Source organism: Euprymna scolopes, chromosome 36 (assembly GCF_053919585.1).
Source record: "Euprymna scolopes isolate OS-2025 chromosome 36, ASM5391958v1, whole genome shotgun sequence".
Taxonomy (NCBI): domain Eukaryota; kingdom Metazoa; phylum Mollusca; class Cephalopoda; order Sepiida; family Sepiolidae; genus Euprymna; species Euprymna scolopes.
This window is the reverse complement of record NC_136517.1, coordinates 66,335,009-66,348,704: the sequence shown is the minus strand read 5'-3', so window position 1 is coordinate 66,348,704 and position 13,696 is coordinate 66,335,009. Positions and strand designations below refer to the sequence as shown.

The 13,696-nt window shown below is 31.4% G+C and overlaps 1 protein-coding gene across 15 annotated transcripts in view; it reads left to right on the top strand.

Moving 5' to 3' along the window:
• Positions 1-13,696, top strand: part of LOC145260561 (protein Daple-like) — a 322,031-nt gene that overhangs the window by 226,896 nt on the left and 81,439 nt on the right. For all 15 annotated transcript variants that reach the window (XR_013864328.1, XR_013864325.1, XR_013864323.1 and 12 more), the window contains 2 exons: positions 9,613-9,664; positions 11,682-11,802. Coding sequence is in view for 7 of the 15 variants with exons in the window: in XM_080118815.1 (XP_079974941.1) it covers positions 9,613-9,664; positions 11,682-11,802 (173 nt within the window). In the remaining 8 variants the exon portion in view is untranslated. The remainder of the gene's footprint in view (positions 1-9,612; positions 9,665-11,681; positions 11,803-13,696) is intronic.

Below are 13,696 nucleotides of genomic sequence, written 5' to 3'. Positions count from 1 at the left end.
TTGTTATTCATTTTATGATAGAAGATTGATATTAAAATGTTTCTTTGATGTAATAACATGAAATGACAAAAAGCTGACATTCATTAAAACAAGACATTATTCATTAAAACAAGACATTATTCATTAAAACAAGACATTATTCATTAAAACAAGACATTATTCATTAAAACAAGACATTATTCATTAAAACAAGACATTATTCATTAAAACAAGACATTATTCATTAAAACAAGACATCATTCATTAAAACAAGACTTTATTCATTAAAACAAGACTTTATTCATTAAAACAAAACTTAGATGACCTGTGTCCAAAAAGTTCACAGCATTTTTTATGTGAACAGTGACTATATTAATATGCTTGACAAATCGTCTAGACACAAATAGTATATTATTTTTATAATTTGTACTCACTAGGAGTTCTCACACAGGCTATCACCAATGTTCCCTGTAATCTGGATGACAACCAGTCTCTCCAGATTCCCAGTACTTTCCATCTGTTTCGTTAAACTTTGCAAATGTTTTTGCATTATCACACTACCTACTTGCCATCGACTTCTCGCTGGTAATGATCATTAGTCTTTACTGGAATTTAAGTGGCAACAAGTTTCCTCAAGGTTCCAGTCCTGTTTGCACTCTATCCTCAATCTCCCATCCTCCTTGGCTCTTCGTGACTATTTGATGTGACACCCGTCTATGTCAACACTACGATTGGGGGCAGGGGTCATAGTCAACTTACAATTTTGCAGTTTCAGTTTTCTTTATTCTATATAGTATTCGTCTAACCTTTTGTTTTACGTTTGTTGCAGTTTCCATATAGTTGGTTAGCATTTGTTTCCATATAGTTGGTTAGTATGACGAGATCCCTGGCGACACCAGATGATCTTGCTTTTCAAATAGAGGAAGAGAAGATGGAAAAGAAATAAATAAATAAATATGATAATGAGATTCTCGAGTTGGCAGAAAAAAACAATATAGGGTCGTTTTCTGGTTTAGGTTAGAACAACAATTCAAATTATTAAAGAAACAATGTTCTGTTGAAAGGTACCATGACTTGGGTTCAAAAGGTCTGCTTTGGTGTCTGGGAGATGTTGTCATTGGGTCCACCTGTTGTATTTAACTACCAGACCATCAAGCCAAGTGATAAGTTAGTTGGACAGATAAATAAATAAATTGAACCTAGGGAGAGATATGGTCATTAATGGGGGAGAAGGTTCGGGACAAAAGAAAGAGAGAGGAGGAGTAGAAATTAGGGAAACAGAGAGAGGGAGGAAATTCGAAAGAAGAAAAAGGAAAGGGAGTACAAATTACTACGATAAAAGCTGATAGGAAAGGAAAAAGAGAAAGAATAACTCCAAAAAAGTGGAAGGAGGAATTTCTGATTTGATAAAAACGATTGGCTTTTTAGAATTAGGGTCCTTAGTCCTTTTTTACTGACTGGCATTCAAGGCGTCCACATCGCTCTCACCCCGCCTGGGGGAAGGGGGCGAAACCCTCATAAGCTCTTGAAAAGCTCTTGTTCTTAGCTGGGAAATTGATTAGTGGAACTTAAGTATGCAACCTGCATCATAAGCTTGAATCAAAGAACTCGACTAAACAAGTGTAAACGATTTATGAATAATTATTTTGTTTCGTTATATAAAAATGTCCCAGAGTTTTTCCTTGTTCTCGATTGCCAGCCTGAAATGAAGATGCAGTTTATTTCAGGTATGCCCTGACGCCAGATGATGAAGAGATAGACTGGATCCAACACGAAGCCAGAGTGATGACCGAAATCGACAATGTTGCCACACGGACTTAGGGTCATGCACATTTCGAGTGCCCTGAGCAGCAGAGAGATATTTTCCAGTGACCAGTGAGAGTCTGGTCACCCTTGAGGGGTCCACCACTAAACAAGTAAGAATGTAGCCCTGCTGGGTTGCATCTATGGTCCTGTGAGCTGGGAGCGACGAACACGGCCAGAAGTACATCACAAGTATGCTCCCGTGAACCAGGTTAGCGACGGATGCGGCCCGGCCCTCGGAGAAGAGGGGTTAGGGTTATATTATAGTTGTTTCCATGTAGTTGGTTTTCATTTGTTTCCATATAGTTGGTTTTCATTTGTTTCCATATAGTTGGTTTTCATTTGTTTCCATATAGTTGGTTAGCATTTGTTTCCATATAGTTGGTTAGCATTTGTTTCCATATAGTTGGTTTTCATTTGTTTCCATATAGTTGGTTTTCATTTGTTTCCATATAGTTGGTTTTCATTTGTTTCCATATAGTTGGTTTTCATTTGTTTCCATATAGTTGGTTTTCATTTGTTTCCATATAGTTGGTTTTCATTTGTTTCCATATAGTTGGTTTTCATTTGTTTCCATATAGTTGGTTTTCATTTGTTTCCATATAGTTGGTTTTCATTTGTTTCCATATAGTTGGTTTTCATTTGTTTCCATATAGTTGGTTTTCATTTGTTTCCATATAGTTGGTTTTCATTTGTTTCCATATAGTTGGTTTTCATTTGTTTCCATATAGTTGGTTTTCATTTGTTTCCATATAGTTGGTTTTCATTTGTTTCCATATAGTTGGTTTTCATTTGTTTCCATATAGTTGGTTTTCATTTGTTTCCATATAGTTGGTTTTCATTTGTTTCCATATAGTTGGTTTTCATTTGTTTCCATATAGTTGGTTTTCATTTGTTTCCATATAGTTGGTTTTCATTTGTTTCCATATAGTTGGTTTTCATTTGTTTCCATATAGTTGGTTTTCATTTGTTTCCATATAGTTGGTTTTCATTTGTTTCCATATAGTTGGTTTTCATTTGTTTCCATATAGTTGGTTTTCATTTGTTTCCATATAGTTGGTTTTCATTTGTTTCCATATAGTTGGTTTTCATTTGTTTCCATATAGTTGGTTTTCATTTGTTTCCATATAGTTGGTTTTCATTTGTTTCCATATAGTTGGTTTTCATTTGTTTCCATATAGTTGGTTTTCATTTGTTTCCATATAGTTGGTTTTCATTTGTTTCCATATAGTTGGTTTTCATTTGTTTCCATATAGTTGGTTTTCATTTGTTTCCATATAGTTGGTTTTCATTTGTTTCCATATAGTTGGTTTTCATTTGTTTCCATATAGTTGGTTTTCATTTGTTTCCATATAGTTGGTTTTCATTTGTTTCCATATAGTTGGTTTTCATTTGTTTCCATATAGTTGGTTTTCATTTGTTTCCATATAGTTGGTTTTCATTTGTTTCCATATAGTTGGTTTTCATTTGTTTCCATATAGTTGGTTTTCATTTGTTTCCATATAGTTGGTTTTCATTTGTTTCCATATAGTTGGTTTTCATTTGTTTCCATATAGTTGGTTTTCATTTGTTTCCATATAGTTGGTTTTCATTTGTTTCCATATAGTTGGTTTTCATTTGTTTCCATATAGTTGGTTTTCATTTGTTTCCATATAGTTGGTTTTCATTTGTTTCCATATAGTTGGTTTTCATTTGTTTCCATATAGTTGGTTTTCATTTGTTTCCATATAGTTGGTTAGCATTTGTTTCCATATAGTTGGTTTTCATTTGTTTCCATATAGTTGGTTTTCATTTGTTTCCATATAGTTGGTTTTCATTTGTTTCCATATAGTTGGTTTTCATTTGTTTCCATATAGTTGGTTTTCATTTGTTTCCATATAGTTGGTTTTCATTTGTTTCCATATAGTTGGTTTTCATTTGTTTCCATATAGTTGGTTTTCATTTGTTTCCATATAGTTGGTTTTCATTTGTTTCCATATAGTTGGTTTTCATTTGTTTCCATATAGTTGGTTTTCATTTGTTTCCATATAGTTGGTTTTCATTTGTTTCCATATAGTTGGTTTTCATTTGTTTCCATATAGTTGGTTTTCATTTGTTTCCATATAGTTGGTTTTCATTTGTTTCCATATAGTTGGTTTTCATTTGTTTCCATATAGTTGGTTTTCATTTGTTTCCATATAGTTGGTTTTCATTTGTTTCCATATAGTTGGTTTTCATTTGTTTCCATATAGTTGGTTTTCATTTGTTTCCATATAGTTGGTTTTCATTTGTTTCCATATAGTTGGTTAGCATTTGTTTCCATATAGTTGGTTAGCATTTGTTTCCATATAGTTGGTTAGCATTTGTTTCCATATAGTTGGTTAGCATTTGTTTCCATATAGTTGGTTAGCATTTGTTTCCATGTAGTTGGTTAGCATTTGTTTCCATGTAGTTGGTTAGCATTTGTTTCCATGTAGTTGGTTAGCATTTGTTTCCATGTAGTTGGTTAGCATTTGTTTCCATATAGTTGGTTAGCATTTGTTTCCATATAGTTGGTTTTCATTTGTTTCCATATAGTTGGTTAGCATTTGTTTCCATATAGTTGGTTAGCATTTGTTTCCATATAGTTGGTTAGCATTTGTTTCCATATAGTTGGTTAGCATTTGTTTCCATATAGTTGGTTAGCATTTGTTTCCATATAGTTGGTTTGCATTTGTTTCCATATAGTTGGTTTGCATTTGTTTCCATATAGTTGGTTTGCATTTGTAGCTCATGTGGGTTTCTGCATTTGAGATTTTAAATTCCGTTTGTGGGCTCCAGCTTGGTTTGGTGGGTAGAGATAATGCTCCACTGACTTGTATATGGCAATGAATGTAAAAAAAAAAACAACTCTAGAAATAAAAAAACTCATACTGACATTTCCGATATCTTAAACTCTTAAGAACAGGAATCCTACCCTGAGAAAAATAATCCTTTTTACATAAAGAAAAACTTATCAAATTCCTAGTTATAGAAATCACTGAAAAAAAAAATATCCGTAATCTGTCACCGTTTCTAATAGAAAAAGTACTATCACAAAATAGCTATCCCAAAACTGATAAAAAAATTGAAAAACATCAATCTTTTAGTTTAAAGTGAATAACTAAAGAGATGCTAAAAACCTACGGATGGAAAAATTCCATACTAGTGTGGGGATGATTAATTGGGAATCAGAAACATCCAAACGTTTTGTGGAATTGGAATCTGGAAAATTTTTACTTAATTTCCCATTCCAAAAAGGATTTAATTCTTTTCTTGACAAAAAACAACAAAAAGGTGAAACGAACACAGATGTATTTGTTGTTCATTTACAATATAAGACAACCATAGATTATAAATTCCACTCCCATTGACTCTGTCTAATATTTTTTTATTGGCCAATTATGATAAACAAAGTAAACATTTCACATGCCTCTTTCATGAGTAAACTTTTCCGCACCTACTTGCCAAACGTCTCTATGCCACCTTTCAGGAAATTCAGATTTAAAATTGTAGGGACAATGTTTTACAATTGTGCTAGCAATACCATGATACTTTGTCTAGCCATTGGCTTCTTGTGAAATAATTGTTTTATTGTATTTTTTCACTTTGGACACAACTGAAAATAGGTGGAAATCCCATATTTTTTAGTGTCTACTTTGTAAAGTGTTGCAAGCCAAAGTATAAATACCCTAACTCACTACAAGAAAAAATAATGAAACGAATTGAATGAAGGAAACAACTCAAATGCTGGAATAAAATAAACATGTCGTTTATTTTCTGTTGAGAAATGAAAGTCTTCGGTGTACACGTGTTCATTCGGCCGTTGACGACGCGCGTGGAAGGAAAGGGGAATGCAATAGAGAAACGCAAAGTGGCAAGCCAGCCTGTAGAAAGAGAGGGTTAACCTCAGTAGAGAGTCGTGCACATGTCTGTGTTGATGTACCAAAGCCGAAGGGGAGATAGTAAGAAAGTCAATCCAGGTTATGGAGATAGAAAGCGTATAAAGTGTACGTACTGTTTGTTAGCTTTTTGCCCCACATATAGTAGCAAGTGGTGTGAGGCACGCACGTGTGCGCGCATGCCGAAAAGGCACGCCGTCGGTCTGTAGACCACCCAGCTAGGAAGTTGGTCTGAAAAGGGAGAAGCTGCTTATTGCTCTTTCTTTTATAGGTGTTTCCACTGGTCTTTTGCGCATGTGTGGATTTCCTTTGAAAGGGGAAGTGACGTTGTCCTTGTGTGGGAGTACATGTGTGTACATACACGTGAATGTGAGTGTATGCACGTGTGTGGACGTGGGCGCGTATGTTTGTATGCGCGTATGTATATATGACAAGTAATATGGCTTGAAATGTGAACGAGTGTTTTTGTGTGAGACTAGAAAAGGCTTGCGCAATACTCCCCTTCCTAGGAAAAAACTTAAAATATATGCAGTGTGTATGTATATATATATATATATATATATATATATATATTTTTTTTGTGTAAGTAATGTTTTCGGGAATTGACTTTTTGTCCTGTCTTTTGCTGTTGGTGTGGTTGTTTAAAACAAGACGTCAAAAACAGAATGTGTTCGTAAAAAAAAAATATTTACTTACGCGTGGAAAAGGTGTTTACTCTTTTTTTAGGGTGATATTTGTTTGGTTGTTTTTTGTGTGCTGACATGTGCAACGAGTTGCTTGGACAGTGAAATGAATTGTTCGTTTGGAAGGAAAATTTTTGTTTCGTGTTGACGGTGTCTTCGCATGTAAATATTTTTGAAAAAATATATTAGTAAAAAATATCTTAATATTTTGCCCAAATATCAGTTTTGAAGAATAGCGGAAATATTGTATCCATTTTGTGCTTCCATAACTCAGTTGACAGTTCTGCAGGCGTGTTTGAAAGTTAGGGTCTGGCTTTATTCTCAATTACCGATTTTATACACCTATGCTACAGCTTTAACGTAAATTTCATTACAAAGGAAAACAATTGTTATATAATTGTGTTTTCACCAATTTTGAATTCTGTCGAGTATTTTATTTAATTTTGTTTTCTGGAAGATTGCACACACATTAACTTTTGAAGAGGGGGGGGGGTAAATTTGTACATTAGGTCCACCTCCACAATTTTCTTTAGAATGACGACTTTTATAGTTTTTGATTATGCTCAATAAGAAAATCTCATTCAAATTTTGCAGAGACAAGTACTTATAGATATAATGACCTGTATTATGCATTGTAATTTACTGGCTGCCACGTTTGTATGCATGCGCGATAAACAAATCTACTTCTCTCCTACTGACAATGCCAGCCCCAATATTGTTTTTTAGAATTTGTGTGTGGGTAAGCTGACAGCAATTATCACAGTTAAAATTGAGAAAATATCCTCCCCCAAAAAAGGGGGGAAGGTGTCTACTCAGAAAGCCGTTCTTTATACGGGAATGTTGGGGGTGCCTATTCCGAACCCCGTTCTTAACATGACAATACTCAAAGAAATGAAGTGAAAAAATTGTAATTGTTTTGTTTTACATGTTAAAAAAAGACAACATAAAACTGGAATTTAATTTAATACTATTGGTGGAAGAGTTGAAAAGAGGAAGACGAACAGCAAACAAAACAGCTAGGACTGTTACCACTGATTTTGATCATTCTAAACAGTTCATATACAGTGAGAATCCCTGACTTCTAAAACTTATGTTTTTACTTTCGTAATGGACTATTTTTCATAACTTTATTAATTCGTATTGATTTACACATTCCCTTAATTGCCTTTTTTAAATTCAAACAGTACCTGCATGTGATAGCTCAAACCAGTACTAAGCCAGATTATTTCATGACGGCCATGGCCAGCAGTGTCTGCAATTATTCAGACGAGTCAGTGAACGATTGAAAATGAATTTAAAATATATTTAAAACTAAGTTCATGCATTTTTGCCACTTCAGAAAAAATGCACTTTGACCTAACTCTTAAACTAGATGATATATAAATGCCTGTTGTACAGCAACATATATATCTTAGATTAGAATCAAAGAGTAGACTAACATTTATTTCCTATGTAAATCAACTAAGAGTAAAATGCAACAAAGCTATCCAATAAATGAGAATGGTGGACAAAGACAAAGGTACATAACTGAAATTATATGAAACATTCCAAGCTAGATTTTGGCTGCTTTATCTATGAATCAACCCATAAATCATCTAAAAAAATAATAGAAGCAATACATCACCGAAGCTTAGCAGTCTGTGCCTTTCCAACATCTCTAGTAGACCGTTTGTATGTAAAAGTGAACAAACCACCTTTAACTTTATGAAAGCAAAAACTGGTGTTACAATACTATATGAAGTTGAACTTGTACCCACTAAATCTAGCTCACAAAATTACATTTGATCCAAACTATAAAAAATGATTCCAAATAAAGAATACAAGAAGACCTTTTGGACTCGAAATAGAAAACATAATTGAAGACACTAACATTCCTCCCAAAAACATACATGATACCATTAAACCTTATATTACACATTGGGAAATAAAATAACCAAAGGTGGAACTGAAACTAAGTAACCTCAACAAAAGCTCTACATACCCATACATATTTAAGGCAATTTCAAATAAAATATTAAACTCCTATCCCAAGTGGTCCTGGATATGACCTAAAACTATATCCAATGGTGAGGCCCCACCTTGTGGGCCTTGGGGAGTGTGGAGCCACCCTTTAATTGCCATTGCTCCCAGGTCCACTCTGACCCGGAGTGGTAGTAGCTGGTAGGGTCCCATCTATGGGTTAAATAGAATCTGACTTAAAAAAAATATATATACTCCATTAAAAACATTGTCAGAAACGAAATATTTAGTTCTATGCTGGATTCTAAGTCACATGAGAATCAAAGGAAATGATATAGCTTCCAAAAATGCTTATAAAGAACCCATTGACTAAACATACAAGATTCCATCAATTTAAAACATACAAAATTCCATTCATATAAAAGTAAAAAATACAATCATATATCCAAAATAATTGGTAAATCCACCCAAATAAAGTATTAACAATAAAACCAACTTTAGGTGAATGAATACAAAAATACAGAGAATAACAAAAGGAAGAAGTTATTCTCTCTTGACTCCATAATTAACCCACCAATTCTTACTTGGAGAGGAGCATAGCTTGTCATGCCCCCATACACTGTAAGGCACTTCATGATAGATTGCACCGAATTTACTTCTATATGGAAAAAGTACTTTAATGTAAAAACATTAAAGGATCTATTTAAACACACAACGATAGACAAAATAATAGTATACCTTAAAGAAATAAACTTATTCAATAAAATTTGAAAATAAAAAGTGAAACTACTTTAGTAAGCAATATAACACAAATATACTATAATATCTTCAAAACAAACAATAGAATAAGAAAATGATACATAATACACCCTACCCAAGAAATAAACTTAGCCTAAGAAATAAACTTAGCCTAAGAAATGAACTATTACCAAGAAATGAACTATTACCAAGAAATGAACTATTACCAAGAAATGAACTATTACCAAGAAATGAATTATTACCAAGAAATGAACTATTATCCAGAAATGAACTTTGACTAAAACGAATACAATCATTAGAGTTAATTGGGTTTTAAACATCAACATGGTCATTGAAATTTTTCTTAAAACCCCAAAACAAAATTGAAGAAAAACAGCTGCTTATATATAAGTATTAACAGTTATGGACAGACACTGTTTCCCCTTTGTTTTCTTTCCCCAAATAACTGATCAACCAATATTAAACTAATGGTTCTTAGTTTTATGCCTATGTAAAAAAAAAAAGTTAAAGCCAGTTTTTCATCTTTGTAGAAGGAGCTTAGGTGCGACACTTGTAAGAAAAGCAAGAGGAATTATTACAAGGGTAAGTATTAAAATTCACCATGTTTAATGATTTATAAAGTTTTCTTTTGTGAAAAAGATTTTAATTCCTTTCTTTTTAAAAAATCCTCTTCCATTAAGTTTGCTAGAATTTCCACAGGAAAAACTTTTTAAAGTACTTTTATTTTAGCATTTGTTTTTAATCACAAATATCTAAGAATAATTATCTTTGTTAAAATACAATTCATTATAGCATGATTTTATTTCTCATAAATGATTTTATCTGATTGTGAAATAGTTTTCTCAGATGCTGACCCAATATTTTTAAAAACTGACAAAAACTAAACTTACCAAAAAACTAAATATCTTCTATTAAAACCTTGTAAATCATAAATACAATATTATTAACTTGTTTTGAATGCATGCCTCTCCTCCTTCACAAGCATTGAGTTATTAATGCTGGTCTGTACTTTGCTTCATAAAATTAAATCTTGTGAAATCTGTTGTGTCAAAAGGAATGATTTTTAAAAATTGTTCCACTTGGTGGGATTCACTTTTACTCACTGTTGGTATTCGTTGTGAAATGAACTTGTTAAATTGCAACTGAATTTTTTTATCCTTTCAAACCCAATGGATTCTAGATGGGCGACTTTGTTAAATGGTAAAATTATTCATCATACACTTTCTATGAGTTACTATTTTATAAAAAAAAAAACTTTTCCATACTGAAAAGTTGAATAAGTAATAAGTTATTTCAAATGGCTCTATAAAATATCTCTTTTTGTGTTTTATCTGCTTATTTGTTTTGTTTCTCTTACTTTCCTCCTTGAATGAAAGATATAAATTTATGCTAAATTCAAGATTATTGCAATCATTGGATTGTGAAATTGACAAAGTTCAAATTCCTTCCAAAATTTGCAATCATTCTCACACATCCCTCCAACATTCATTGATTCTGGATGAATTGTTTATAATAATTGATAAACATTTATAATAAGTAATTGTACATAACAATTGTTTATATATCTATAAAGGTGAAATTGTGTGTGTACACATATTCCTATCAAACTGTCAATTTTCAGTCTACCGACTCGAGATTTGACATAAGGGGTATTGAGATTTGGAAAAATCTTAATCATTTTTCAGGCAGAAATTTGGCTGTCAACAGGTCAAAGTTCAATGATTTGACCTTTGAAAACTCTACCAAACTTCTCTGCTAATTTGGGTCTAAACACTTGAAATTTTAGTTGTAAGTTACTTAGACATGAATCAAACCTTTTAATTTGATTTGAGCCCAAAACAAATTTTAAGGGGTCAAAATTGAGGTCAAAGTTAAAACAAAAATTAACCTCTGCTGTCGCTTCCTAACTACTCAGCCAATTTTTGCTCTAAAGATTGGAAATTTTACATAAAGTGTATTCAGACATGGAGCAAGCGTTTTAATTGGTTTTTGACCAGAAAATTGGCTTTCAAGGAATCAAAGTTCAAAAGATTTAACCTTTGCAGTCTCTAGCAAACTATTTAGCCAATTTTGGGTCTAAGCATTTAAAATTTTACATAAAGGGTATTCAGATTTGAAGCAGTTTTTAGGCGAAAATTTGGCTGGTAAGAGGTCAAAGTTGAAAGAGTTGACCTTTGCAGACTCTACCAAACTCAAATTTTGGATGTAAAGACTTGAAATTTTAGATGTAGGTTACCTGGATATGAGTCAAACTTTTTAATATATATATACATATACACATAAAGTTACAAACAGTGCCAAGGGCCCGAGCAAAGTCAGGCGGAACTGCTATTAATAATTAATTGTATGATTGTTTATATTAATCGTTTATAATAATTGTTTTAAACCTACAAAAGGGCTTAATGGGCATGAAATATACAACCTTAACTGTAAAACAGATTTTTAGGACTGTCATCAAAGTTATGTTTAAAACTAGTTAAATTGACAAATTCCTATTTTTGACATTTTCATTTAAAAAATTTTTTTTATTTATTTCAATTGTTAATTTGTAGCCTTTTACATGACCTGTAAAGTTTTTAAATATTTTTTCCTTTATCAGGTACATCGGACAAAGAGTAAAACTAACTTGACCAATTCTGAAAGCCCTGACAATTCATCAGTTGGTTCTGGTTCTTATGGAGATGGCACAGATGCTGATAGCAACAGTGGCCGCAGAATCAGTAAGTTATCTCTTTTATTTTCAATCTTATTAATTTGTTTCAATAAAATTCAAGATGAAGACAAATAGAAATTCCTGGTTTATTACAAATAAAATATTTTTATTTTACTCCTTTGGAATGAAAACTTATTTCCATCGGTTTTTTCACTTTAGTTTAGTTCTGTATACAGTTTTTTCACTTTTTAGTTTTTTCATTTAGTTTTTTCACTTTTGTTTTTTCACTTTTGTTTTTTCATTTTAGTTTTTTCACTTTTGTTTCGTTATTATTTTGCACTTCCATCTTCATTAGTCAAGTCAAAATTATTTGCATTTAGGTAAAGTTTTAATAAAACATTTTGCTATCATTCTAAACATACTTATACTCGCCGAAAACTGATATTATTAAAAATGTAATAAGCGTTCAAATGCTCTGTGATTCAAACGTGCACGCTAAACATGACAGAAAGAAACTGATTCAACAAGTACATGATCTTAGTTAAACTGTAAAGAGCAAATCAATAGCAAAAACAATCATAGAAGCATTATCTCAAATATTAATATTATTGTTACAACTACCTGTCAGTTGCTTGGTCTGATTTGAGACTTTAAAATAGCATAAGACGTATTCTTCAAAATAAATTTGGACAGAAAAAGGTTAACAGTACATTAAGAGCTTATCTAATTCTACTCTTTTGTTAACTAAATCTGCTTATAGAGCACTAGTTTATTCCATTCTTGAATCCTACTACATTACAAAGACTCTAAAACTCTACATATGACTCTAAAATGTTCTATCATTCTATTCTTTCTCATCGCAGATATTAAATGCTATCATAAATAATAGACAATAAATCAAATATAGAAAGTATTATTAAAAGCAAATCTCCCTCTCATCTCTTAATTTTCTCACAACTATTTGATTCATTACTTAACTCTTCTCTCAAAAATATGGCATAATTGTAAATCTAACAGCCTGATAAAAATAAATTTACAAATGCAATATTAAAAAATAATTCGTTTTTAAATTGACTATTGATGGTATCTCATTTACTAGTTAATAAAAATGATATTTCACTGAACAGAAGGGTTTTGTATTACTTTTACAAAAATTAAAATCAGTGGTATACTAGAACTTATGCCTAAAATTCAAATTTTAACCACTGTCCATTCAATTGTTTTTGATTGTAGAACAATTCCTAAAATTTGAAACATAAGAGTTCTTTAAAAAAAAAAATGAAAGTCATGAGTTTGGTTAATTAGTGTGTAATAACTATGCAAATCAGAAATATTAAAATTTCTCTTATTATGCCACCTCACTTCACTTAAAAATATTTAAATTTTTTTATATTATGTTTACTAAGAACACTTAAAAATATTTAAATTTTTAATATGCCCCCTAACTTCACTAAAAACATATTTTAATTTTTAAAATTAATTTTTTTTTATATTATGACACTTAAAAATATTTAAATTTTTTATATTATGCCTCTTAAAAATATTTGATTTTTTTATATTATGCCTTCTAACTTCACTTAAAAATATTAAAATTTTTCTATATTATACCTTCTAACTACACTAAAAAATATGATAAACTGAAATTTGGAGACTTTTTTCTCATGTTAAGATTTTAAGACTTAATTATAACAAGAAATTTCTAGATCTGCCCCCCTCACCCACCTTTGCATAGAAATAAATTAAACATAACTAAAATTTCCCACCCCTAGTAGTTATATTCTGAAATTCATAATGGTTTGATTTTATTACTACACAAACATATATAATTAAAATTAGTTGACATAGTCCATACAATTTATGATTATTTGTAAAACAAAAATATATATTACCAAAGCAGAAAATCATGCCATGCATTGTTTTGCAAGAGTTTTTGAAATATATAATAATGCTGCAATACTAAT